The sequence below is a fragment of the Furipterus horrens genome, unplaced genomic scaffold, assembly GCF_987537825.1.
Source record: "Furipterus horrens unplaced genomic scaffold, mFurHor1.1.pri manual_scaffold_10, whole genome shotgun sequence".
NCBI classification, from domain to species: domain Eukaryota; kingdom Metazoa; phylum Chordata; class Mammalia; order Chiroptera; family Furipteridae; genus Furipterus; species Furipterus horrens.
Genome location: NW_028327180.1, coordinates 77,195,641 through 77,220,269, shown reverse-complemented (window position 1 = coordinate 77,220,269; position 24,629 = coordinate 77,195,641). Strand labels below are relative to the sequence as shown.

The 24,629-nt window shown below is 51.8% G+C and overlaps 1 protein-coding gene across 1 annotated transcript in view; it reads right to left on the bottom strand.

Moving 5' to 3' along the window:
* Positions 1-9,993: 9,993 nt before the first annotated feature.
* The window catches only part of TRPC7 (transient receptor potential cation channel subfamily C member 7), a 118,772-nt gene continuing 104,136 nt past the window's right edge, over positions 9,994-24,629 (bottom strand). Inside the window, exons 8-11 of the mRNA XM_090289459.1 lie at positions 20,294-20,515; positions 19,600-19,680; positions 12,641-12,716; positions 9,994-10,752 (exon numbers count right to left, since the gene is read on the bottom strand). Coding sequence (XP_090145585.1) covers positions 10,583-10,752; positions 12,641-12,716; positions 19,600-19,680; positions 20,294-20,515 — 549 coding nt within the window. The 3' untranslated portion in view covers positions 9,994-10,582. The remainder of the gene's footprint in view (positions 10,753-12,640; positions 12,717-19,599; positions 19,681-20,293; positions 20,516-24,629) is intronic.

Below are 24,629 nucleotides of genomic sequence, written 5' to 3'. Positions count from 1 at the left end.
ATCCTCTCTGCACCCACTTGAGAGGACAGCCAGAGTGGAAGGGACAGTCTCATCATTTTCGGCTTTGTGGAGATGGCCTCTCCTCCGCCCCAGGCAGGAGGGTCCGAGCTGGGGTCTGCTGAGCCAGAGCCTGAGCCTTTTCCCTCTCCAAGCTGTGGAAATAGCACCCTTGCTCGGAATCGGTTCCTCTGGCCCGTAGAGCCCTTGCTCGGAGCCTCACTCTGAACCACGAGGAGGAAAAGGCCCATGCTCGGCTGATGGGCCATTTGGCAAGAAAGGGAAAGGATGACAAACCCTCTGGGCCCCTTTAAGGAATCCCCTCCTGGGAGGGGAGGGGATGAAAATAGAACCGATGGAAGATGGAAGGAGCGGGAGGCTTAGTGAGCCGGAGGGAGAAACAGGCTGATTATTAGAGAGCGAATTGCCTGGATTTCTAATTATGAGCACAGTTGCATAGCACATTTCCTCTGACACAGATCGGAAGTGGCTCTGATGCTGTCACAAGAGCAGGAGAGGGTGCTGTAAAATACAAACGGGTGGATCACAGATATGAGGAGCCAGTCCCATGTCTTTCTTTCCCCTTTCTGCCAGCTTGGAGCTTTTCTCCCTGCCATCTCAGGGCAGAACCTGTCCTCATGAGGGGTGAGGGGCGCCCCTCCCCTTTGTGATCCAATGCCAGGACACCCAGGAAGCTTGCTGTCTTTGGGGCAGGTTGTCTGCCTCAGGGTCTGCTCTCTGACTCCACGTGAGCCCCGAGATCCCAGGACGGGGGTGGGTGGGGACTCTGCCCATGCTCCAGTGCAAGAGTGACACTTCCTCACCTCCAAGAAACAGGAGACAAAATCCAAAATAGGCCTGGAGAGTGTTATCACCCAAACCTTTGTTAGTGTTTCCTGCCTGTTCACTGAGTTTTCGCTTCATAATAATGCTGCTTAATAATAGATACGCAGCACAGGGTAGAGTGGGATTGAGCTGTTCACTCCCACTTTTTCCCTGGTGCCTCCAGTGCTTTATCCCTCATCTTTTCTACGTGTCCATACCTTACACATCCTTCCCAAATGCAATTAGTCCCACTTCCCTGGTGAAGACCAGAGAGCTAGCTGGAGCACTGGACCCTGAGTCCCCAGTCCCATTTCCACCACCCATTAGGCAGGTGACTTGAAAACCATGCCATCTGGCAAAGTGACTTCTGTGGCAACAGTGTTCAAATATGGTTGACCATCACAGTTACCGGGGAGCATCATAAAATACAGCTTCCTAGGCCCCACCGCTGGTTTGTGGATCTACATTATTAACAAGTGTCTCAGGGGATGCTGAGGCAGGAGGTCTGAGGGCTGCATTGAGAAATGCCCTTCAGGGTCCATTCCTCCTCCCCCAGGCTGTCTCCCAGGGACAGTGCTTCTACACTTGTTGTCCAGCCTAAGGGTATCCTCTTAGGTTTGTGCCAGAAGAAGGGAGGAGTTGGGTGGACCAACTCCTTGGACGGCAGCCCCAAGGGATTTTTAAGGGCGTGGAGCAGACCCTCAGGGGGATGGGTCACCCTGCCTGGTTGGCTCCAGAGTTCAGGATATAGGTGTTTGCGAAAGAACAATGTCCTCTGATTAGGGATGGCTGGCAGGAGACTTATGGTCCTTGTTTCTGGGAAATGATTAAGGGAGAGGAGAAGGGCAGTGGGGGTGTAACTCGTTCTCAGCAGGATGCTGGCAGGTATGCCTCAGTTCCCTCTGTTAATAGGGAACCTTGTGATCCGGTGCATGGCCGGGGACACATTCCCTCTTTGTTTCAGGACAGGCGGTGTCAGGTCCTGTGTGACTGCAGGCCACATTCCCGAGAACACAGGGACCGCTGGTTGTAGCTTGTTTGGCAGGGCCTGACACAGGTGGCAGGTCACGGGGCAGGTGACATGTTGGTCTCTAGCCCTAACCCATCCCTCCCATTCAGCTGTGTTCATTGGCACCCACTCTGCACCTAGTCCAGTTCACAGGGCTTGGGGGCCCCAGGGGTTGAACTTCTGGTTCATGGGGGTCCCCTGGAGCTGCACCACTGAAGCTCTTTCTCTGCAGAGGAGATAATTCATCCTGCTCTGCCAACCTCACCGGGTTGTTGTTTTAATTAGATGAGGTAAGGGCTGTGCAAGCGCTCCCATGGCTGACAGGTTGGAAGTCTGAGGAAGTGTTATTATTGCCCACTGGGCAATGATTCACTGACTGCCTTGTGACAGCTCCTCTGTATTATCTACCACTCATTAAAAATCGCACAAGTCTGCTTCACGGCTTCCAGGCTCGCCTCCTGTCTCTTCAGGGAGCCTGCGAGCTCCTCAGCGCTGGGAGTCCTCAGCACCTTCGGTCTACACACTGCAGCGCATGAGCATTGCCAGGCTGCACTCAGCTTGTTCGACAACGTGTGCATCCTTCCTCAGCACGGCCAGAGCTTTTTGCTTCGGGGGTGGGAGGGGTGGGGGGGTTCTATTGATGGGAATGAACAGGGTTATTTCTAGGTGGAGCAGAGCTGACTTGGGCATTTGGGACCCCCAACACTAGCAGATGTGCATGCCTAGGGCCCTGTTGACTGAGGCACTCAGAGTAAGTCTGTCTCTTGGGGTGCGTGGATGAGACTCCTCTGCTACGGTTAGCCTGAGTATGGTGTAAAACGTTCCCGAACCATCCTTCAGTCCCTTTGTTTGAGTTTTCTATCGCGTGGGTAACAGCGCTTCAAAACTGAGTGGCTTATAGCACTTAATTATTTCCTGTGATTCTGTGGCTTCAGCTGGGCGATGTTCTGTTGTTCCGTGGTGCTGACTCACGCCTGTAGCTGTGCGCATTTAGGAGCTGGGCTGTTTGGAAAGGCCAAGAGGCCTCTGCCGACCCCCGCCCGCGTTTGCGCAGCGGCTTCTCCACAGCCAGTACTCCTGCTTCTCTGGAAACGGGCCCAGGAGCATGTGCTTATCATGTCCACGCAGGCGTGGCGCAGCGTGGGTGCTGGGCCGGGAGATGCGAGGGCAGGCGAGCCCGGAGGCGCACTTCGCTGGGTCGCTGAGGTTGAGATTCACCGTGTTTTCCTTTCTTGGGAAGGCCCTCAAAAACGCTTTTCAGAACAAGACAGCCCTTGTGCCAGGAGCTGGTGTTCCTTGCGCTCTGTCCATGGGCCCCAGGGCTGAGGCGCTGCCATCTCCTGGCTGTGGGTGCCCGCGGTGTGACTCGGGGAGGGGAGACAGACCCAGGCTCCTGTGCTGTGTGCGGTGCTTGTGCCCCTGCGCAGCTACAACCTGTACAAGGAGCCTCGGAGGCCTGGCAGGTGAGCACTTAGTATATTGTTTCTACTCTGGGAACCGCGGCTTCATAGCGCTGCTGCCTCTTACACGTGGCATCTGGCCCATGGCTCCCAGGCTCCCTGAAGACGAACCACCAGCCCAGTGGCCCTCTACATCCGTGGGGTTGCCTCCAGGCCTCTGCTGCCAGGTGGACCCATGTGAGAGCGTTCATGGGGTTGCACTGCCGCTACCCTCCCCTCAGAGTGCTGGGGACTTGGGCCCAGATACCATTCTCAGCTCCGAATCCCCCTCGTCCTCTATGACCATGTGGTGAGTGGGCACCAGGGCCGACCTGCAGCACCCTGTGGGCCTGGCGCACTTTGGCTCTCTTCAGCAGCCTGTGACCCTGTGGGTAGAAGCACAGCTAGGTCCTGTGGGCAGTGACAGTCCTCTTGGTTTCCTCACACATCTGTCCTCTTGTCTTAACCCGCTAGCTTTGTTTTCCAGAAGAGGACCCTTTTGTTTCACCTTGGGCTACATCTTCCATGTCTTACGTATGCAGTACGAGGAGAGACTGGAAGGGCTTTAGGAATCAGTGAAATGGTATTTCTTCCTGTTCGGAGAAAAACTGAAAATCTGTCCAGAGTGACTAGAATACTGCTCTGTCTGTGCCATCCTCTCCTGCCACCTTAGCACAATGGAAATCATTCACCTTTGAGCTGGCATTTGGGGATATATAGACTCAGAAGTTCCAGGACAAAGCAAACATGTCTGTGCATCTTTGGAGGAGAAATGCCCACCCTTACCCGTGGGCTTTGCTGAAATGCAAAAGACACACTCTGTTCCTGCTGGTGGTGACAGACAGTGATGATGCTGTGAGCATCTCTGTGTGAGAATGTGTCTAAAATAAAAACTAAACAGATTGGCATCCAGAGAGCAGTCACCTTCCATTGGGCCCACCATGCTCTGGGGGCTTCTAATTTAGCTCTGCAGATCAGGAAGGCACCAGAGGCTCTCGTGATGGAATGTCTCTCCTATGATTGATTGAGCTGAGCCTGAAACCCCAGGCTCTGTTCTGTTCAGTCACTGACATGATCCACGAGTTACTTCCTCTCTCTCTCAGAGACTGACCCAGCTCAGGTTGGGGGCGGTCACTACTCTCCCTGGCACCCCTAGTCTGGACACTATGAGTCAGTGGCACAGATGCTGGTATTCATGTGACTCATGGTCAGTGTTCATGGAAAGCAGCAAAAGTCTCCCTAGTTGTATTTATGTAATTTAAATAGTCCACTACCCTGAACCTACAAAATAAGGCTACATGTTTCCTAGCTGTAGCAGGAAACTCACCTCCCAGAACTGGTCATCCTCAAAGGGTCTACTGGTTATTTCTGGAGTCTCTGAGTGGTGACCCCTCAAACAAGGGTGATGGCTGTACTCACCATGCCAAATGCCTTGTCCCTCTCTGCTTTGCCTCCTTTGGCCACCCTGTTTTTTGCTGCCGGCACAGCTGTGAAGAAGTGCCTCACTAGGGCTGTAGAAGTGCCTTGGGTGCCCATTCTGGATCTTTACAGAGCAAGAGCCTGGGCAGAGCCATGAGAGGGCTCTTCCGCCCGTCCTGCTGTGCACTCCTCACCTGGGCCCAGAGCAGCCTGTGCCCAGCTGCTGGAGACTCGCTCTTGAACAGTTTCACCGGCTCCAGGCTGGCAGCCTTTGTCCAGAACCTCACAGGTTCTCAAGAAAAACAGTAGTGGCAGTTTCTGGCCCTCGTGCCTCTAACAGAAACAACACAGTCAGCCCCAGGGGACGGCGGCACAGAAAAGTCCAGCATCCTTTCTGTGTTTATAGGACTTGTGATGGACATGTGATCCAGAAGCCTGGTGTAAACTTAGCCTCAACAAAACTGGGACTTATTTGGCGGCTAGCCTGAGAATGCTTCTGGGATAGGTCCCCGGACATACAGGAAAGCCGCAGAAAGAAGGGTGTCAGGGGTGAGAGTCACACAGCTCCCCTCCCCCACCTTTCCCCTCTTTCCTCTTCCTCTCTTTTCTCCCCTCCCCTCCCCTCCCCCCTTCACTTCTCCCCGCTCCTCTGTTTCTCAGCTGTGACTTTATTGGCAGACAGCCCCTGTCTCTATGGCAGGGAGGGAGCTACCTCTGTTCCAGAGTCACATTCTTCTGTTTAGTGACCCTGCGGCAAAAAGGACATCTCTTTCCCAGTGTCCACATCATACAGTTAGATCTCAAGGCCGGAATGTGATTGCTCTGCTTGGGGTCATGTTGGTTTCAGGGACACTGGATACTCTGGCGGGTTGGGTTGGGTTCAGGTGACAGCCTGGGCTCAGTGCTGGGGTGAGACCAGTTTCCAGCCAAGGAGGGGGTTACAGCCAGTACAAGCCCAGACCCCCCTTTTCCTCCCCTCTCCGCCCACCCCCCCTCTGCTTTTCCCTGTGTACACACCCATCTGGAGGTGGGTGGATGGAAGTGGCAACTACAGCTTTTGTCTCCCCGGGGAGTGCCTGCCTCTGCACTGAGACACCCGACAGTGTCCCTGTGAACTTGTATTTGGATGTCAGTTACTGCCTTTTGCCTTCTGTTTCCCTAGCACAGAGCTGGGCTGGTGGGTCTTTGGCCCGGGTGTGAATGGGGTCAGTGCCACTGGACTTGGGGGCCCGCCTCTTTGTCAGCTGGCACAGCTGACGTTGCGTCCTTGTCAGCACACAGCGGACACTGTGTGTCCCAGTTATTTCAATCTCAGACACTCTGAGGAGCTGGAATCCACACTTTTCAAACATCCTGTAATGAAAGGGCACTTGGCTCTGGCCTGGGCTGGGGGTCGCACCCCCTCCCTCTGCCCCATGTCTCCCTGCGTGCCAGTGGGAGGGCAGCTGGCCAGGAGGTGGCCTCCCAGCCCGGGTCCCACTGCCTGCACAGGAGAGCCAGCCTGCCAGCACCCATCACCCAACTCCTCTCCTACTCAGTCTGAGGGGAGCGTGCCTGGGTAGAGGGAGCCCTGTGCTCCTCCAGTATGCTTTATCTCCAGCTTTTGGGTTCTTCCCTCCATCCTCGCCCTTCTTCAGAGACTCAGGCCTTCCAGAAGCCAAGCCCGGGCCACCTTTATTTTTACCCCGTGTCTGTGTCATTCCTTCCCTGAGGCAAAGGGCAGGGGACATCCTGGCTGCTCTGCTGGGCTGAAGTGAAGGGAGAAACCTGGGCAAAGGGCCGGCCCGGCCTGGAGCTCACTGTCTGCAGAGGGGCTGAGGGGCTCAGGCAGCCCGGTTGACCCGGTGGAGGTGATTTGCACCTTGTTTCTCTCCTGGAGTCCCTGCCCTCCGGCACTTCCTCCGCCCTTCAGGCTGGAGGGGCAGAGCAGGGACACAGACAGGAGAGGCAGTGCCTCTCTGCCTCAGAGGCTCAGAGCTCCTGATCCTGCCAGCCCTCAAGAGCCCAGACTCTGCACTTCACAGAAGTCTTCATGAGCACTGGGAGGGGTGACAGCCAGTGGGGCCGCTTATTTTTAACCAGATTTGTGCTCCTGAGCAGGGCAAGGTGTGTCACCCCCCCACCCCCTGGGCAGAGGGACCAACAGACATGAAGGTGTCTTATTTCAATGGCCTCCCCAGGCCTGTGGCCTCTTGGAAGGGCTTCTGCAGGGTTGTACCTACGTTGGGGAACACAGCTCAGGCTGTGCTGGCTTTTACTTATTTTTGGTCTTCTGGGCCAAATTGGGGAGCGGGCAGTGGGGGAGGTACCTTGTGATGGGCAGAAGGGCCGCTGTGCTTTCTCGAGTGTGTGAGCCCTCATCCTTTAGGGGTAGCTCTGGGGACTAATTGGGGGTTTTGCCCAGGAAGTGACACTAGGACTTGTGGAGCCCTATTATGAGCCATCAGAAGATGACAAGTTGCTAGAGAACTTGCTGCTTAACCGCTGTTACCTGGCAACCTGGACAGAGCTGGACAGCTGCCACTCTCGAGTCTCTCAGCACCCAGCTGGGTCTGCACCGTGGCTGTCGGCCTGGGTGGGGCCGGTGGGGGGGGCATTGGGCGGCAGTGTCCGAGGAGCTCAGTAACAACTGAGGGTACCAGAGCCGGGCCTCCCCCAGCGCCGTGAGCGCTGACCCCACACTGAGCTGCAGCAGTGGTGGCTTATAGTCCCTGCAAAGGCACCAACATTTCAGAGCCTGATGGTGCCCTCTGAAGAAATTGTAGAAAATTGGGCCCCAGCAGTGATCCATTGAATGGCCACTCCTTGGCTCTGGGCCAGTGCACAGTGGGGATAAACTGGCCTGGACCCCGCATGGAGCTTCCCCTGGGCAGTGGAGGCGGGCATTACACATGTATGTTACCTGTAGACAGGATGATGACAGTGTGCAGTGCTGCAAGGGCACGTATCTGGGGCTTTGGCAAGTGTGCAAGTTTTGGGGGTGTCTGTGGGCTTCTCGGGGGAGGGAGGTTGGGCCCTTTGTCCTCATGTTGTCTGCCCTTGAGCCTCTCCCAGACTCCAGTCCTCACTCTCCTGTTGTCTCCAAGAATCGCTAACTCAACAGGAGCCAAGGAAACAGGGACATGAGGGAGGTTGTCCGTGCCTGGAAAAGCACTAAGCTCTTGCCCCTCCTGCTCCAGGCTGAGAGCTCTGCCAGCCCTCCTTCAGCTCCAAGGCCTCTCCAACAGCTTTTGACAAAAGAGGGGTTCCTCTCCTCCCCCACAGTCTTCTAGCAGCCACGAATCCATCTTGACTCCCTTCGCCTCCCAGACAGGCCTGCCACAGCCTAATGGATAGTACTAGTTTTCCTTTCCAGTTTTTAATTAGTTCTTGGGACTTGTTTTCCTTATCTCCTTACATGGTGGATTTGAGACTCCCGTGTGATAGGGAAAGGGCGCCCTGGGATTTAAAAATGGGGTTGCCAGCTGCCTCTGGTCGAAGACAGATAGGGAAATTGAATAATGCCTCTTAGAAGTGTTTATTAGCATTCTGATGAAGACGAGTGAGGGATCTGGAGGGAAATCTTCCGGAAGTGTTGATAATTTGTCCCCTGGATGAATCAATTTCTCTTCCTGCAGAGTGCGTCAGCCTCTCTGTTCTGAGTCCAGGCTTCAAAAGGAGTCCCGCTGGAAGCCTGTGTCTCATTCCCAGGACCTGGCGAGGGGCTCAGTAACTATCCACTGAGTGCATTCAGCCTTGCCTGCAGCCTTTGGGGGGCTACAGGTGTTCTCTCCAGAGCTGCTCACCACCAGAGACAAGTGCCCCCCCTGATGAGCACTTCTGGATTCTCAGGTCTGTGGAAGTCCCTCCATGGACACTCACAGGGATCCCAGACACAGAATTTGCATCTGTGAAGCTCCCTGAACACACACTGTGCCCCCAGAGCCCCTCAGATGCCTCTGTTTCTTTCTTGTGTGAGCACGGGGTGGTGGTGCCACATTTCAGGGGATCTTCTCCAGTCAACAGGGGTCCAACAACTGTGGGCTCCCCCTACTCTGTCCCCACCAGACATTGGGAAGATTTGGCAAAACTGTTCTGGCAATCCCCAATGGCAACACTTGGCTGGGTGAGTGTTGTGGGACCACTTGTGGCAGGACATGGCCCTGCCCCCCAACTGCTGGAACCCCTTCAGTTCTGTTCGTCACTCATTTGATCTGTTCTGAGAGCAGAGTCAAGTTCAAAGCTTTGATCTCTGCAGATAGACTGTATGTCAGGAAACGAACCCCACCCCCCATATGCACACATAAAACACACATGTTTTGCCCTCCCAGGGTGTCTGCAACGCGTCTGACTCTGGGGCCCTGATCAGGGCGCTGCGAGGGTTCAGTGGACCGATGCGGGCAGAGCCACAGCCCTGTGCCCGGTCCTCAGCTCCTGCTCTTGCTGTACACCCAGCTAGTGTTCCTTCCTTTCTTTTTGCTGTGATTTTTTATTGTTCTAGTACAGTTGTCCCAATTTTCCCCACATTGCTCTTCCCTGCCCCACCCACTCCCCTGCTCCCACTGTTAATCCCCAGCCAGTTGTCCATGTCCGTCGGTCGTTTATACATGTTCCTTGATTAGATCCTTCCCCTTCTCCCCCCCACCCCCCCGGGTCAGTCTGTCTGTTCCTTGTTTCCATGCCTCTGGTTCTATTTTTCTCATTTGTTTGTTTTGTTCATTAGGTTCCTGTTATAGGTGAGATCGTGTTTCTAGTAGGTGTTTCCTTGGGACCAGTGAGCTCTCCTGAAATCCAGCGCCATCGCCAACCTGCTCAGAATGTGTTGTTTGGGACTGGGGTGCCCTCTGGTGGCCAATCTCCCCACTCACACCTAGGCTCCTTATTCAGAAAGTTTGGGCCCCGTTCACCTGGCATGCGCTCCTCCAACATGAGGGGGAACAGGGAGAGGGAGCGAGGGGGAGAGGTGGGACCAGAGAAGACACTGCTTCCCTCACCGTTTCCGTTTCCTCCTTCCTGACCTTGGTGAGGTTGGGGTCATTGGGTCTAGGAATAGGAGGAGGGTCTTGGAGGTGAGGGTCCTGGATGCATGACTCTTGGTGGGGGTGGTTGGTGTCTTTTCCCCTCATACTTGCTCTGTTTTCTTCCCAGAGAATCGCTGGTCCGTGGGCTCCCAAATACTGCTCCGGACAGGGCACAGGGCGGCAGGAGGGCAGCACATCACAGAGGCTTCCCAGGCTCTCATGAGGTAATTTTATTTCTTTCCATTTTAGGTAAAAATAGTAAATACAAGATACTCTTAATAAAGGTAAAAATACATCATTTGGATTTTGAACAGTGCTACCTACAGTACAATTTTTGATTTAGGATTTTTAAACTTTTTTCTTTTATAAACAAATAGAACTATTTTGCTGTTAGGCTATCTGTGTTCTCATCTGGCACTTAAGAATAGGTCACAGGTCACCGCCCGGTTCTGTTGGGATGTGTGTGGGGGGCGGGGAGAGGTGAGAAGGGGCACATGGGATGAGGTGGTTTGTCTTCCCAGGACACAGAGCCGTGTTCCGTGTGCAGGGATGGGTGCATGTGCATCCCAGGGGGCCTTTTCCTGCACTGGCCACCGGGTGTATGTCACTGTGGCTGGACTGAAGGTCTCACATTTGTGTGTGTTGTGGGGGGGGGCACTTCCTCCCCACCTGTGGTCCTGTTTCTCACTCAACAGCCTAGATTCACAACAGGTCTGGATCCGGGCAGGCCACGGGGCTGCAGGTACCAGCAAGGCTGCTCAGGATGAAGCCAGTGGGTCTCCTTAGGGTCCTAGAGGAGTGGGCCTGGGACCCCTCCCCACAAGGGCTAGCGGCCAGGGCATTCAACCTGGCCTTGGACTGCTGGTAGAGGTCACAGATGCCTGTGTGGGCTGCTAAATGTCTTTACCCTTGTTCACCCGCAGGTGGTCTTTATTTAAGTTCTTTCCAAATTTCTCACTCAGCTGCTGGATCAGGTCCGCCAGCTCACCAGTTGCTTGAGATTTCTCTTCAAGTAGCTCATAGCGCAGGCTGGAGATATCTTGCTTGATTTCCTTCAGTTCGCCTGCAAGGACAGATGAGATTTTGGTGAGTGTGAGCAGTCAGGAGGGGCTCATGCCACGTGCATTTGGGCATTCATCTTTCCAGCAGAATGCCAGGTTGCTAGTCTAGTCCAGCAGGGCTGGAGGTGAGGGGACAGGAGCTTCATTTTGACCTAAGTACCACCCAGCTGCTACCACTGAAGACACATCCACCCACTAGAGACCCTTCTCCTCCCATTCCTGGTCAAGCTCTCTTGAGGTAGCTGAAAGAGTCAAGATCAGGGCTGTGAATTGCTAGCACCTATTTCATATCATGATTGTTAGAATATTGGTCTTAGAGCCAGTAAGGGCAGATTTCAGGACTGAGTGACACCCTTGTTTTCATGATGTTCCCTGTATTATTCTGTCATTATCTGCAGAGAGGAGAAGCCCCCGAGTGTGAAGGCAGCAGCACGGCACACAGTCAACTTGGCCATGGAACCGGTCAGCCTTGCAGGAACAGGGTCTGTCCAGGTCATGCAGGCAGCACTGCGTCCCAGAAGCCCTGCAACAAGCCTGCCCCTCCTCCTCCCATTGCAAGGGACCACCAGGTGGGCACTTTCACTTATTTCCACAGTGAACCACATGGTTAGAAATCCACATGGCCTGGGCTGTGGGAACCTTTTTATTAACCATGAAGGGGAGTCAAAAGATTCTTTCCTGATGTTATGGATACTGGACTTGACTCAAGTGGGAGTCTGCTGCCTGGGGACACATTATTCATATCTGGTTCTTGTGCCTTACATACATATGCAGAGATCTTAAAGGTTCATCCTGGTCAGTTTTGACATCCCTCAAGACTCACTGGGTGTGTCAGGGACCCCCAGTTCATGGTGTAGTTCTAGGGGCACAAACCCTGGGCAGCCCCACCTTCTATAGTCAGGCACCTTCCTGCCACTCACAATTACACACTGCTCGAGGCCAGCTGCCTGACACTTGGCTTTCTGTTTGAGACCCAAAGGCAGGGGTGGGTCAAAGGGCTGCTGCTCAGTCCCTAGACAGCGTTGGCCCTGGGGAGATGTCCCAGGAGGAAGCAGAGGGTCACTAATAATGACCAGGTGCTTCCCATTGGCCGCTGTGGCTCAGTGAGGGGGAGACGTAGTGCCTTTTTTTGTGGAGGAGGATGTTTCATTGGGTCTGGATGGGCATTTTTAACAAGTGATTCTGAGGCGGGTTGAGAAACACTGAGGGTGTCAGATTCTGTGAGCCTGGGGGTGAGAGGATGGAGCCAGGTGGACCCGGGGCGGGGGCAAATCCAGAAAGAGGTGTGTGGTCTGCCGCTCCATGCATGTGCACCTATGGAATGAGGGATTCTGGGCCATCCTGAACTTGAGGGCCATGAGGCTGATGCAGGACAGCCACTACTGTGGCAGGCAGAATAATTATCCCAAAGGTATCCAGGCCCATTACCTGGCAAAGGGGAACCACATTTGAAAATGGAATTAGCTGACCTTAAATAGGGAGATGATTTTGGTTTATCCAATCTAATCTTGAATCTTTAAAAGTGGAAGAGGAAGGCAGAGGAGTAGGTCAGAGAGATGTGATTGATGACAGGGGGCATGAGAGGTGGCAGCCTGGGCAGCACCCTGGTGCTGCTCCTGGGATGAAGCAGCTCCATGCTGCAGGTGGACCCGAGGGCGGCCTCCAGGTTAGAGGTAAGGGCTGCCCCAGCTGACAACTGGCAAGGGGCGAGAGATCCCAGTCTTACAACTGCGTGGGGCCACATTCTGCCAACACCCAACTGAACCTGGAAACTGGGTCTCCTGGGGCCTCTGGACAGGACCGCAGCCCAGTGGACAACACCTGGACCGCAGGCTGGTGAGATCGCGCCTGACTGCCACCGACCGACCAGAAGCCGACCCAATCTCTTACCTTCATTGACTTCGTCGTTCTCTCGGTCCACCTGGGCCTTCAGGACGTATCTTTTTATGAGCCGTTTCATGATTTTCTGAAATGTGAACACAAGGCAGGCATCAGACAAGTCTAGCTGAGCACGGGCAGCCTGCACAGCATGTGCTCGACTCCTCCCTCCTGCAGAGCCCCGTCAGCTGTGAGTCCCCCGTGCTGGCACCCTGCCTCATGGGGGACCTGGGCCAGTCCCTCCGTTTAACCTCTCTCCCAGGGTTCAGTACTACCTAACCCTGAGATGTGAGGACAGGACACTCTCAGCAGCAGGAGGGCGAGAGAAAGAGAGAGAGAATGATCTAAGATCCAGGATGCTGCTCTAGGGTCTGAGGCTTGACCCAACCCTGCCCTTCTTTGTGACCTCAGCCAACATCTTCTCCTGAGGCTTCGGCTCTGAAGCACCCTCTTCAAGTTCAACACTGGATGCGGTCAGGAGGGAGCACTGAAGGCTCAGCAGGCCAGCTCGCTGGAGCTGCATACCACTGAGGTGCTCTGCATGAGTGGAGATGCACTTAGTTCAGCATCAGGACCAGGGCTGGAAGACAAGCCCATTGAACCTGGGAAATTCCTGCCAGGGGTGGAAACAGATACAGCCAGGCCTCAGGAAGCTTGGCCAAGGTAGCACTCCCTTAAACCCCAGGGGCCTGACTCTCATCCCTAGTTGGCTGGAGGTGAAGGGTTTGGCCTGCAGGTTCATTTAAAATGCAGACGCTGGGTTCTTTAAGCAAATGAGGCATGAACAGACAGGAGACACCAAGAATACAGCCAAGCTTAAAAAAGACTGCAGGGGTTGAACTTTGGATTTTGCCAGCTAGTTGTTCAGGGTTCCTGCAAAATCACAGGGTTTAAAAATATTCTGGTAGCTGAGACTTTGAATCTTGTAAGGAGGTGGGCAGCCAGGCAGAGAGGGAGGGACTCCCTGCTCCTGGGTTGTCCCTTCCTATGACTTGCTCACCTGCTCACACCTGAGGACCGAGAGGTGATCGAAAGGACCCGAGTTCTGTCCCTAGCCTAGCTGTGGGATGTTGAGCACGTTATTTTCTCTCTGACTGCGTGGGCTCAGGAAAAGCTTCTGGCAAGTAAAAGATGTGAGCTGCCATGATGCAAAGAGGTAGAGGATTTAACTCATCGTCATCGTCAAACAGTGGTTCTTGGGACCTGTAATGGTGGAGGCCTTGCTGAGGAGGGGTCTCCCGGCCCTGGGAGTCCAGGATGTTGATGGAGCCTGGTGAAGGCTCTCCGGTGAGCTCTGAGTCAGTCCGTGTGGACCATGCTGCCCATGGTCGCCCCCTAGTGGGCTGGTGGTCCACTTGGCTCTTGTGGTTTGAATCATGATCTCATTTCAGGCGTAACAGTAAATTAGCAAGTTCCCTTCCTGCTGCCCCTTCTGGTCATTAGGGCAGGCCACCTAAGTTATAAGAATACGACATGTCTGTCCATGGAACTCATTATGATGCTCTTTTCATTTTCAATTGAAGAAACAAAACAAAATTAAAACCTCGTCCAAAACCAGTCTCAGGGGAAAAACAAACAAACGAATGACCCAGATACCCACGTATCTGACATTCTTATTGAGTAAGGAACTCAGAAGTATGCTTCTGTGCAAACTTTCGGGTGGATGCAACTTAAGGGGACCTAGTTAGTTTGTTGCCTTTCAAGAAAAATGACAGGAATTAAGGATTTCTTAGTTTCTGGATCTGTCAGTAAAGAGTTCATTTTAATGAGGTAGAGTCATAAGCTGAAGATTGGAAGTGAGGAGTTTGCTTTTCTGTGATGGTGCTGAGTGGCCTTCTTTCAGAATGTGACAGCACTCCTCCTCCTCCTCCTAGGTCAGTGTAGGCCCTGGGTTCTAGCGCAACATGACTAACCTGGTTATTTTGAAAAGAGCCCATGGTGTTTTATTATTCATACAAAATGTGGCACTCAAGCTCTATTCTGAATAGGTGAGGCCCTGCTCACTAGCCTCCTGCAATGCAGAGTAGCTGCCGGGAGGCAGGGAGAGGGCGGAGAGGAAGCAGAGAAGCACAGGTGCTGAGTGCTTCCTGCAGACCAGGAGTCTCACTGAATCTTCCCGGGCACTCTGTGAGGTGGACGTTGTCGTCTCTGCTTACAGGGGAGGGCACCGAGGCTCAGAGAGAGGGGTGTCTTCTCCAAGATCCCACAGCGGGCAAGTGGCAGATCTGTGATTAACCAGAAGATCAGCCAAAGCTGGGGCTCCATCCAAGCCTCAGAAGAAGGTGAAGTGCACGATACTTTGGGGGTGAGATGCAGGGAACCGGCTCCTGTTGCTCAGAGGGGGTTTGGGCCATTTCTGGGGATCAATTTGTCCTTGAGAAGGCACAGTCTTTTATGCAGGAGGAGGCCTTGGCTAGGTTTCAGAGGATGGGTGCCTTTGTCCAGTGGTTGCCCCGAGGAGAAGAGGGCCACTGGTATGCCGTGGTCTTGAGTGCTCATGGCCACTGTTGAAAATTGGCACGCTTGACCTGAGCTAGGGTTTCTGTAGACCTGCGGTTCCGCGTGTAGAGAAGCAAAGGTTTGCTTTTAAATCTCTCAACACACGTTGGGATTCTAGAGCCTTAATGTGGAAGCAGAATCACATGAGCACTGAAGACATGCAGGGACCCTTGAACCTTCCTCCTCACCCCCAGGTCACTCCCAGGAGGGACTGGTACACGAGGGAGCGGACAGATACCTTAAGGGAGAACAGTATGACCATGTAGTGTTAGCTGCTAAGAGACTTCGTGGCCTGATGGGGACCTAGCTTCCCCTCTGGCATGTGCGTGTTAAACAACTTGGGATCTGCAGGAGCAAGACACAAGTCTTGTCCCCAGGAAGTCTGAAATAGTTAGAAAATGCCCCAAAGCTCTATTAAAATGGATGCTACACAGGACCTCTGCTTCCAGAAAAGATGGACATCGGAAGCCTCCCCTCTCACTACGTCGGGGAAAATGTGGTGCTTTGTGATGAGTTTGCAATATCTCCTTGCTGGCTTCCACGTCTCTCACCTCAAGGACATGATGACTTCCCTCAAGTTTACCTGTCTCTCTCACTGGCAACTTGGCCCACCTGCCCCATGCATTTAGCAAGTGCTGCAGATGGATGAGTGTATTTAGTGACAGGGCTCAGGCAAAAGAACTAACACTGAGATGCACAATGGGTACGAATGGTCGTGACCCTGTGACCTGAGTCCAGGGGAGAAGGCACACAGCTCTCCTTGCCCAGACTCCAAATGACCAACGGCCTCTGGCTGCTGCTGGTGAAGGGAAAATAGAAGGTCTCTCTATGGCAGAGAAAATAGAAGGTCTTTCTGTGGCAGAAACAACCGTCTCTGTGCAGCCAGGGCAGCTAATGACACAGATGAGCAAGAGAACACACGTGGTATTGTGGAGTTGGCAGACGAAGTGGAATCCAGAGGGAAGCAGCATTTCACCTGAGAAAACAAAACTGAGGACCATTTGGAAGAGAGTGGACCAAAAGGGTCCTGGGTCCTGGGACAAGTCATGCGTTACACTGGGTTTCTCAGACACCGGAAGAGAAGAAATGAGCCCTGGTAAGTTGTCTACTCTGTTTGCTTTGATTTCTACAGAAAAGTCCTCTGAGAAGGTGACAGAAGGACAGCCCCTTGGGTTGTGGGAACGGTAGCGTGTCATCAAGTCCGGGGCCTATTGGAGTGATGGACTGTGCTGGGAGTCTGCGGTACATTTGGGATTTGGCTTCTTTGCTGTGCCCCTGAAGGAAATGTACCTCTCTGAGGGTGCATGTATGGGGTCAGTACACACCCCAAGAAATGGACACACCAGCTCTGGGAACAGGTCACAAGGTGGCTTTGATAGGAGGCACACTATGGCCACCTCGCTGGTATCATGGTTTTGTTCCATTGTTTGGCTTTATGTCCACAGAACCCAGATTGGCAAAAGCATGTAAAAGCAAGGAACCGATTTTGTGAAAATTAGCAATTCAGACCCCTGGAGGCCTAAGAAAGCAAAGCCCAGAAGCATCTGAAGTCTAAGGAGGTGCCTTCCCTTACAAGGGAGAGCACCCCAAAAGGAAGCACTGACGAGCAAAGAAGAAATACCCAAAGCAACAAGGTTGAGCAATCAAGCAAACCCACCAAAGGGACACAGAGGAAAAAGCTTAACAACCACATGTGTGTGAGAAACAGGGCTCTTGTCTCCCTGGGAGTGTTACAGGGCTTCTCAGAACCGCACTGGGTGGGCGCTCAGCGTGAGGGCAGTTCTGGACACAGCCTGGATGGGAGGGGAGGGGTGGATGGGGCTCCTCCTGACCTCCGCACACTCGGAAGTTGCTTTGGGAAGGAAGCCATGCAGCTGGGCAGGCTATCAGTGGGCCCCAGAAGAGATGAGCCGTGAAGATCCTTGCCCGAATCCTTCTCTCTCCTTCCCACTTGCTGTGGCTCCCGGTGGCAGCCAAGGGCTGCCTCCTGCTCCTCCTTCCCTCAGGCTGCAGTGCCTCCAGACTGCGGCACAGGCAGGGCCCGCTCTGAGGGGGTGCTGGTGCAACACTGGGGACAAGTGGTGGGGAGGGACGGCGCCCCTTGGAGTCAGGCCTCCGCTCAGCCAGCTGCACGGCCTTCACCTCTGTGCCTCTGTTCTCACATCTGTTAAATGGGCTTCCAGATGCTGCCTCTCTCTCTCACGGGAATGGGGTTACATGAATGCTGGGACCAGTCTGCTCCCAGCTGTCCTTTCCTGTCTTCTCCAGGTTTGCTCCTGCCTAAGCAGACGATGCTCAGGAAGATGCCCAGACCTCACTGAGCAGGGCTGAGCAAAGCTCAAAGGGGCAAAATGCAAGGAGCCTTCTGCCCCTGTTGACTGTCCTCTGACGCCTATGGCCTAGTTTTCCTTTCTTTTCTGTGACAGCTGTTTGAATAAGCAGCCCCAGGCTTTTCATGGCGGAGTCACAGGATACAGGGTGAGCAGGCTCTCCAAGGTTATCAGCCGCCTGAAGCTTCAAGCCAGCCAGTCTCTGTGCTCAGCAGGAAGTGGCCCAGGAGGTGGCCGGCTGCCAGGACTCGCAGTGATGATGGAGGACAGAAATGGGATCGCTTGTAAAGGACTCATTCTGATACAGGACATTCACCACATTAATGAGTCTTCCTCTAACTCAGCAGCTGATTCTGCTTAAAACCCAGGACAGATTTGGCCCTAACCTGCTAGGGTTGTCTATCTTTTCAGTGATACAGATAATCAAAACTTCTCTCTGTGAAGCTGAGAAAGAAAAATCCTTTCATTGACTAAAGGATTTGTCCTGTAACATAACTCAAAGAAGATCCCACTGGTCAGGCCCGATTTTGTGCGTGATTAACTACAAGACTTGCCCATTGCCAAAGGTTAGCATGTGTTGTCTGATAAGACTAGAAGTACTTTGAGGGATGAGCCCTTTCTTAATTGTACACTTAAATCCTCCTAACTGCACAGCTGGCTTCTGAAATGCAGGCGGAGGTTTAATTAGAGACCTGTGTCTGGAAGATGCTATGTCTGCAATTGCTCCCCCTGGGATGGTGGCACTAAGGACACATCACCTTGGCCCAGAGCACTGCTCAGATCAGCTTCAAAATTACATCTGATAAGAAATGATCGGCATGGATCAAACTGCTGATCATTGGGAAGGAAGAGTCAGGAAAAGAATGACTTGCATTTTTGTAACCAATAACCTGTAGTTACCATTTATCATTGGCTCATGGGCTGTTCAAACTGACACAGAAATTTGACATTAATTGCCAAAAGTGATGTAACGACTGCAAGCCCAAAAAGGCTCTTCTAGTTTTTGTAACAAACCTTGCAGGTGGCAGTGCAAGGTCGGATGCTCCCTGAAGACAGCAACAGCCACCTGGTGGCTTAAGACAAATACCTGGGAGTCAGGCTCCCTCTCCCTACAGCATACCTGGTGGTCTGCCCCAGGTCCCACTGGCTCTGTATACAGAATCTGTCGGCTTTTCTCTTTTACAGGACTCACTCCCCAATCCAAGCCACCACCCCTGCACCTGCGCAACTGTGACATTCTCCTCTCTGGTCTCCCTCCTTCCACTCAGATCCCCATCCACCTCCTCTCATTATAGCAGTTAGGTATTCTTCTTAGAGCCTAAATAAAATTTAATCTTCTCCCTCTTCAGAGTTAAACTCCTCCAACTGCCTTCCTCGGTTGTGTCAAGTAAGATCCACATCCTGACCTTGGTCTGGCCGCCTGATTTCCCCTCGGACTTCATCGCCTTCCCGTGTCCGCCATGGGCTGGGCTCCACTGCTTGGGACCTGCCCCGTTTCTCCCCCCAGCTCTTGCTGATACTTCCCCTCTGCATGGGAGGTCCCATATGCTGCCACCTCTCCTCGCTGTCCTCTCCTTGGGGCGGCTTCCTCTGATAACCACATCTGAGCAGGGGCTCCCTACGTGTCTCCATTTTCGCACCCTGTTGTGTTCTTCCTGGTCCTTTTATCAATTTGAATGTGTATATTTATTTGTGTGTTTACTTGTTCATTGTTTCCCTCACTGGACTGAAGGGCACTAACATAGGAACCATGTCTTTATCCCCATTAACTAGCACAGTGCTTGGCAGATAGTAGGCACTCAATAAACATTCATTGAATGGCCCTGGACGGGTGGCTCAGTTGGCTGGAGTGTCATTCCATACACCCAAAGGTTGTGGGTTTGATCCCTGGTCAGGGCACTTACAGAGGCAACTGACTGATGTTCCTCCCCCCACCCCTCTCCTGCCTCTACCTGTCTCCCTCTCATTCTCTCCCTCTCTCTCTCGAATCAATAAATATATCTTTGGGTGAGGATTTTTAAAAATATTGATTGAATGAAGGAAGGAATGAAGCTGTGTTCTGAGCGGATGGCACAGCCGTGTGGCTGGATCTGTGTTTTGATGGAGTCCACTTCCATTTGTGCCTGAGAAAGGAGTGGTTACCTGGTATCTGGTGGGTTTGCTCAGAGTGTTATTTGCTGTCACATTCTCAGAATTCCTCATGCCAGCCTGGTAGCGAGTCTTCTGGAAAAAAAACAAACACATACATAATACACACATACCTGGAAGGACTTGAATAGCATCCACATATGGGGTAGTCCCTAAAAAGAGGACCTGTGGGGGGTTGATGTACCCATGCTGCTTGGTTCCAGGACAGTGTCCCTGGGGACTTTACTTCTGTAGAATGTCAAGAGGTTACAGAAGATTGTTTAGTCAACTCTGGAGAGCATCCAGTTAAAGTGATATGGGTGTCTGTCCTTCGGAGGTTTTCATATGCTAAAAAATACTGAGAATCTCCAGGAAGAGGCGGTAATGGGCAGGGAAGCTTCTTCCCAGAGGTCCTTCTCCAGTTACACTCCGGAAGAGCTGTTCCACTGCAGAGCTCACTAAGGAGTTTCCCTAGACTGGGGCCCGGGCTGAGCCCCCAGCCATGTACCTGTCCAGGGAGCTGTGGGAGCAGGTGGCCACCCCAGACCTGCTGGTGCTGCAGCTCTTCTGAGGTGCCCGGGACTTGAAAAAGCGTCAGCCCCTCTCAGTGCCTGGTTCCCCTTGTATCGGCCCATCTGAATCCAACACACACAAGTCTCTCCTCCCCCTCCCGCTGCCGTCTTAGCCCCATAAACTCCATGCTACCTACCCTGAATTTGGAATTTAGCATGCCCATTTCAAGGTCATTTTCACAGCTTTTGGCCTTAGATTTGCAGAGTTTGATGAGGCACATCTTGATTCTCATTATGAGATAATAAAATGATTTAGGACTTGGCACTAGATTAAAAGGAGCAGGTAGAGTTCTTCCTTCATCAAAATAAGACAGCCAGAGCTTCGCGCGGGCGAATTTCCACTCCACATCTGCGTCCTCCTGTGGGCAAGGGAGACAGCATGACAGCATCAAAGGCCACCATCTAACGACCGAGCTCAGTCTGAGGAATGCAGGTGGTCCACCCAATTCTGCAAGCAGATTTCTAAGCAGGACTCTGATGCGTTTGTGGGCCTTCGCTACAGAGGCACTCTGGGGTGTTGCTCTCGCTAAAACCACATGCATTCAGTCATTCCGGAAGATCTCTGCTTAACTAACGCCTTGCATCCACCACCGAAAACCTCAGCCAGTCCATCCTCTCTTATTCTCCACTGGGTATTTTTACCAACATTCTCCACTCCCCCTGAACCAAAGGACATCTCTCACTGTCACTTAACCTTGTTATCCAATGACATTTGCAGCTCTGCTAACTCACCAACCACCGCAGCATCAATATATTAATCTTTTATAGCAGCATCATCCCACAGAAGTATAACAGGAGCCACAGACCATGTAGGCAAACCTAAATACTTGACTTTTCTAGTAGCCACAATATAAGAAGTAAAATGGGACAGGTGGAATTAATTTCAGTGCTATATTTTATTTAATTCAATAGACCCAGAATGTTATTTCAACATGTAATCATTATAAAAAAGTCATTAAGATTATTAATGAGATAGCTCACTTTAAAAAAAATACTGATTCTTAGAAATCAGTGTGAAGTTCATACGGCACATCTCAGTTAGGACTAGCCACATTTCCAGTACTCAAGAGGCACCTGTGGTAAGTGGCTACCATCTTGGACACCACAGTATATTTCTTATTAGAGAGTGTATTTCCTGTTGGTTAGAGGGCTGCCAGGGAAGCTGCTCAGCAATTCTGCATATGTAAGGGGAACAAACCTGACTAGAATTAGTCCAGCCATTGTTAACTACGATGATAGTAATTACTACTAAGTCAAAGTTGCTATGATAACTATAGTTACTCTCTCCCCCAGGGGTGGTAGTAGAGTGAACCCCCAGATCTGTTACTTCTGACTTGGTGTCAGTGATAGGATGTTGAGTGGGTCTCCGGAGAGGGAACAGGTGTGTTTGTTCTGGGGGCAGGCTCCTCAGGTCTCTGTCCCAGGAGGGCAGTTTGAGGCCAGGACAGAGGTGGGATTGGGGATCAGATAGAACTGGGCCTTGGGCTCGCTCCTCTGTGCATGGAGATGCTGCTGCCTCCTTCACATAGCCCTGAGACTGGCGTTGAGTCTGTGCTCCTTGAGCGCTGGGTTCATCCCCCGACAGGTGTTGGCTACACTCAAGGGGCCATGAACTGCAGGGACGCGCCATGAGTACCAGGTCTCACCAACAGGCTTGGCCATTTTGTTTGCTTTTGCTAATGCCCCATCTGTACCTGGCCTGGTCTATGAGACATCTTATATGGGTCTTTTAGACTGGAAGCTTTGTGAGGGTGGGGGGTCACTCCTTGAGCGTTGTGACAGGGACACCTGACCTAAGAGGTATGGGCTCTGGAGCCTTCCTGGCTCTGTTCCTTACTAACTGTGTCACCGTGGCAGTGACTTAGCTGCTCTGGGCCTCATTCCTCATCTGTAAGATGAGGATAAAAATACCTATCTCATTAACTGTTGTGAGAATTAAGGAGGTAATGCCTGAAGTACACTTAGTGTCAGACATGTGGTAAACCCTCAGTAAATATTATTTTTATGTCCATAGCTTAGCACAGGGCCTAGTGTTCAACCTTTAGTCATTCAGCAAACATTTATTGAGCCCCTACTATATGGCTGCCATGTGCTAGGTAGGCACTGTGGATAACAGTCCATGTCCTTGTGGAACACACAACGTGAGTATGTTAACACATCAGCTAGCCTTTACCTAGGGTTGTGCTAAGAGCCATGGGGGGCTCTGGGTGTTCAGGCTGGTGGCTTGGACCTGGGGATCAGGGAAGGCTGCCTGGTGGATGGTACCTGAGCTGAGATCCAAGGGATGAGTAGTTCTCAACCAGGTCAAATGTGGGTGGGCTGGCAGGTGGAGGAGAGTAGGAGTTAATTAGTGGAAGAGAAGGTGAGAAATGTAAGTAACTTTTGAGAAAGGCAGCAATAAAGAGCAGGAGGGAAAGGTTGAGAGCTGGAAAGAACAGAGGGAGGATTTTTTTGTAGTTACTTCTTAAGATCCAGATACTTATTTAAATGCTGACAGGAAGAACTAGGTAGAAAGGAAGAGGGTGATAATGCAGGTGGAGACAGGATAATGGCAGCTCTCAGGAAGGTGAGGGGCAGGGCACCAGCGCACATGGGCTGGCTGCTCGAACAGAGAAGGAGGGCGAGTGGGGCGCGGCAGGTGCAGAAGCTGGTGGGTCCGTGGATTTGGACAGTAGGTGCTCGAGATCTGTCGACTGAGTAAGTGTTCTCATGGAAGGCTTTATAAATATGCACGTCACACAATTCAGTGTGCTCATGAATGGCGGACACTTTCCACTTCTCATCCTGTCCACGCAGTGCCAGTGAGTGGGGGCGGGGCGAGTGCTCTCATCTGATGAGGAAAGGCCCAGAGCCCAGAGGGGAGCTGTGGGCCGCAGGGAGCTTGGTCCCTTTTTGTTCCCACACTGTTGGAATAACTTGACATCATACGCCACGGGCTTGCCCACTCGCCCCAAGCTGGTAAGCTGGTGGGGATCGATAACATGGCTTTACATGTCACATTCACTTGAACCAAAGCATGATATGCTTGTTAGGTTGGGGCCAACCATTGCAGGTGAGTGGTTCAGAGACCCACAGAGTATCTATGCCCCATCTGGTTTCTCTTACACATGGGGAAACTGAGGCCCAGAGGGCAGGGAGGGCTAGTAAGCAATAGCTCATCCATGTAGGTGACCAAGTAGGTATAGCACTTTAAAAATAAATCTTTATCAACAGATCTGCATTTTCACAGGGGTGGAGGTGGGGGGATGAAGCCTTCATGGCCCAGCTCACCTCTGGCCTCTTTTCCTTGCACCATCTACACTCTTGCAGTGCTGAATAGACCACATCATTTCACCCCTCTCTGCCTTGGAACGTGCTGTTCCTACAATTTAGCATACTTTTCTTTTTAGAGGGTGTTATGGGCCAAATATGTCCTCCCAAAATTTGTATGTTGAAGCTCTAACCCTTAGTACCTTTGAATGTGACTATATTGGAAATAGGGCCTTCAAAAAGGAACTTAAGGTTAAATGAAGTTGTAAGGCTGGGGCCCTGACCCATATGACTGGTCTCATCATAAGGACAGAAGATACACCAGGGATGCACGCACACAGAAGCCAGGCCATGTGAGGACCCCACGAGGAGGCAGCTTGTCTACAAACCCAGCAGAGAGACCGCAGGAGAAAACAACCCTCCAGAACTGTGAGTAACTAACTTCCTGTTGTTCAAGCCACCCTGTCTGTGGTATTTTGTTATGGAAGACCTAGCTAATAATACAGGGAGGTCTTTATTTTTTCCTGTGTGAGAAATACACAAATAATTGTTTCTTATAAAAGATTTAAGTACAGAGATAAACTAAGCACATGCGAATGTCCCCTTTCAATCTCCTCTTACTCCCTTCCCCATGGGAGATGCCTGGTCAAGGGTGTGGTGCTTTTCTCTAGCTCTTCTTTTCCTTCCTGTGTATTCACATCTGCATGTAAATAAGATTTACTAATATTCTTCTGCAACTTACATTTTTTCACTCAACATCATAGAAATTTTGCTACATTTGCATCATGTAAATAAGATTTGTTTATATTTTTCTACAACTTGCATTTTTTTTCATTTAATATTATCATAGGGATTTTACTATGTTGGCACAAAGAAGTTTTCCTCATTGTATATATAGTATTATATATTCAGAATTCTAAAGTCTATATCATATCACAGTTTATTTAAAGATTTTAATTTTGATGTGCTATTTCCAAGTTTTTCCTTTAATGAATAACTGTGTAATATCTTATTTCTGCATGGATCTAGTCCTCGAATTGTAATTGTTGAGTGAAAGGGTGAGTGCATTTTATTTTGTTTTAAATTTTAGTTTATTAACTTTATAATAGGTGAAACAATAACATGATTTCTGAAACATAAAAGGGTATAAATGGAAAGGCACTCCAACCACAGTGTCCCCCAAGCCCACCTCACAGCAGGCCCCCTGATGTGCATTTCTTGAGA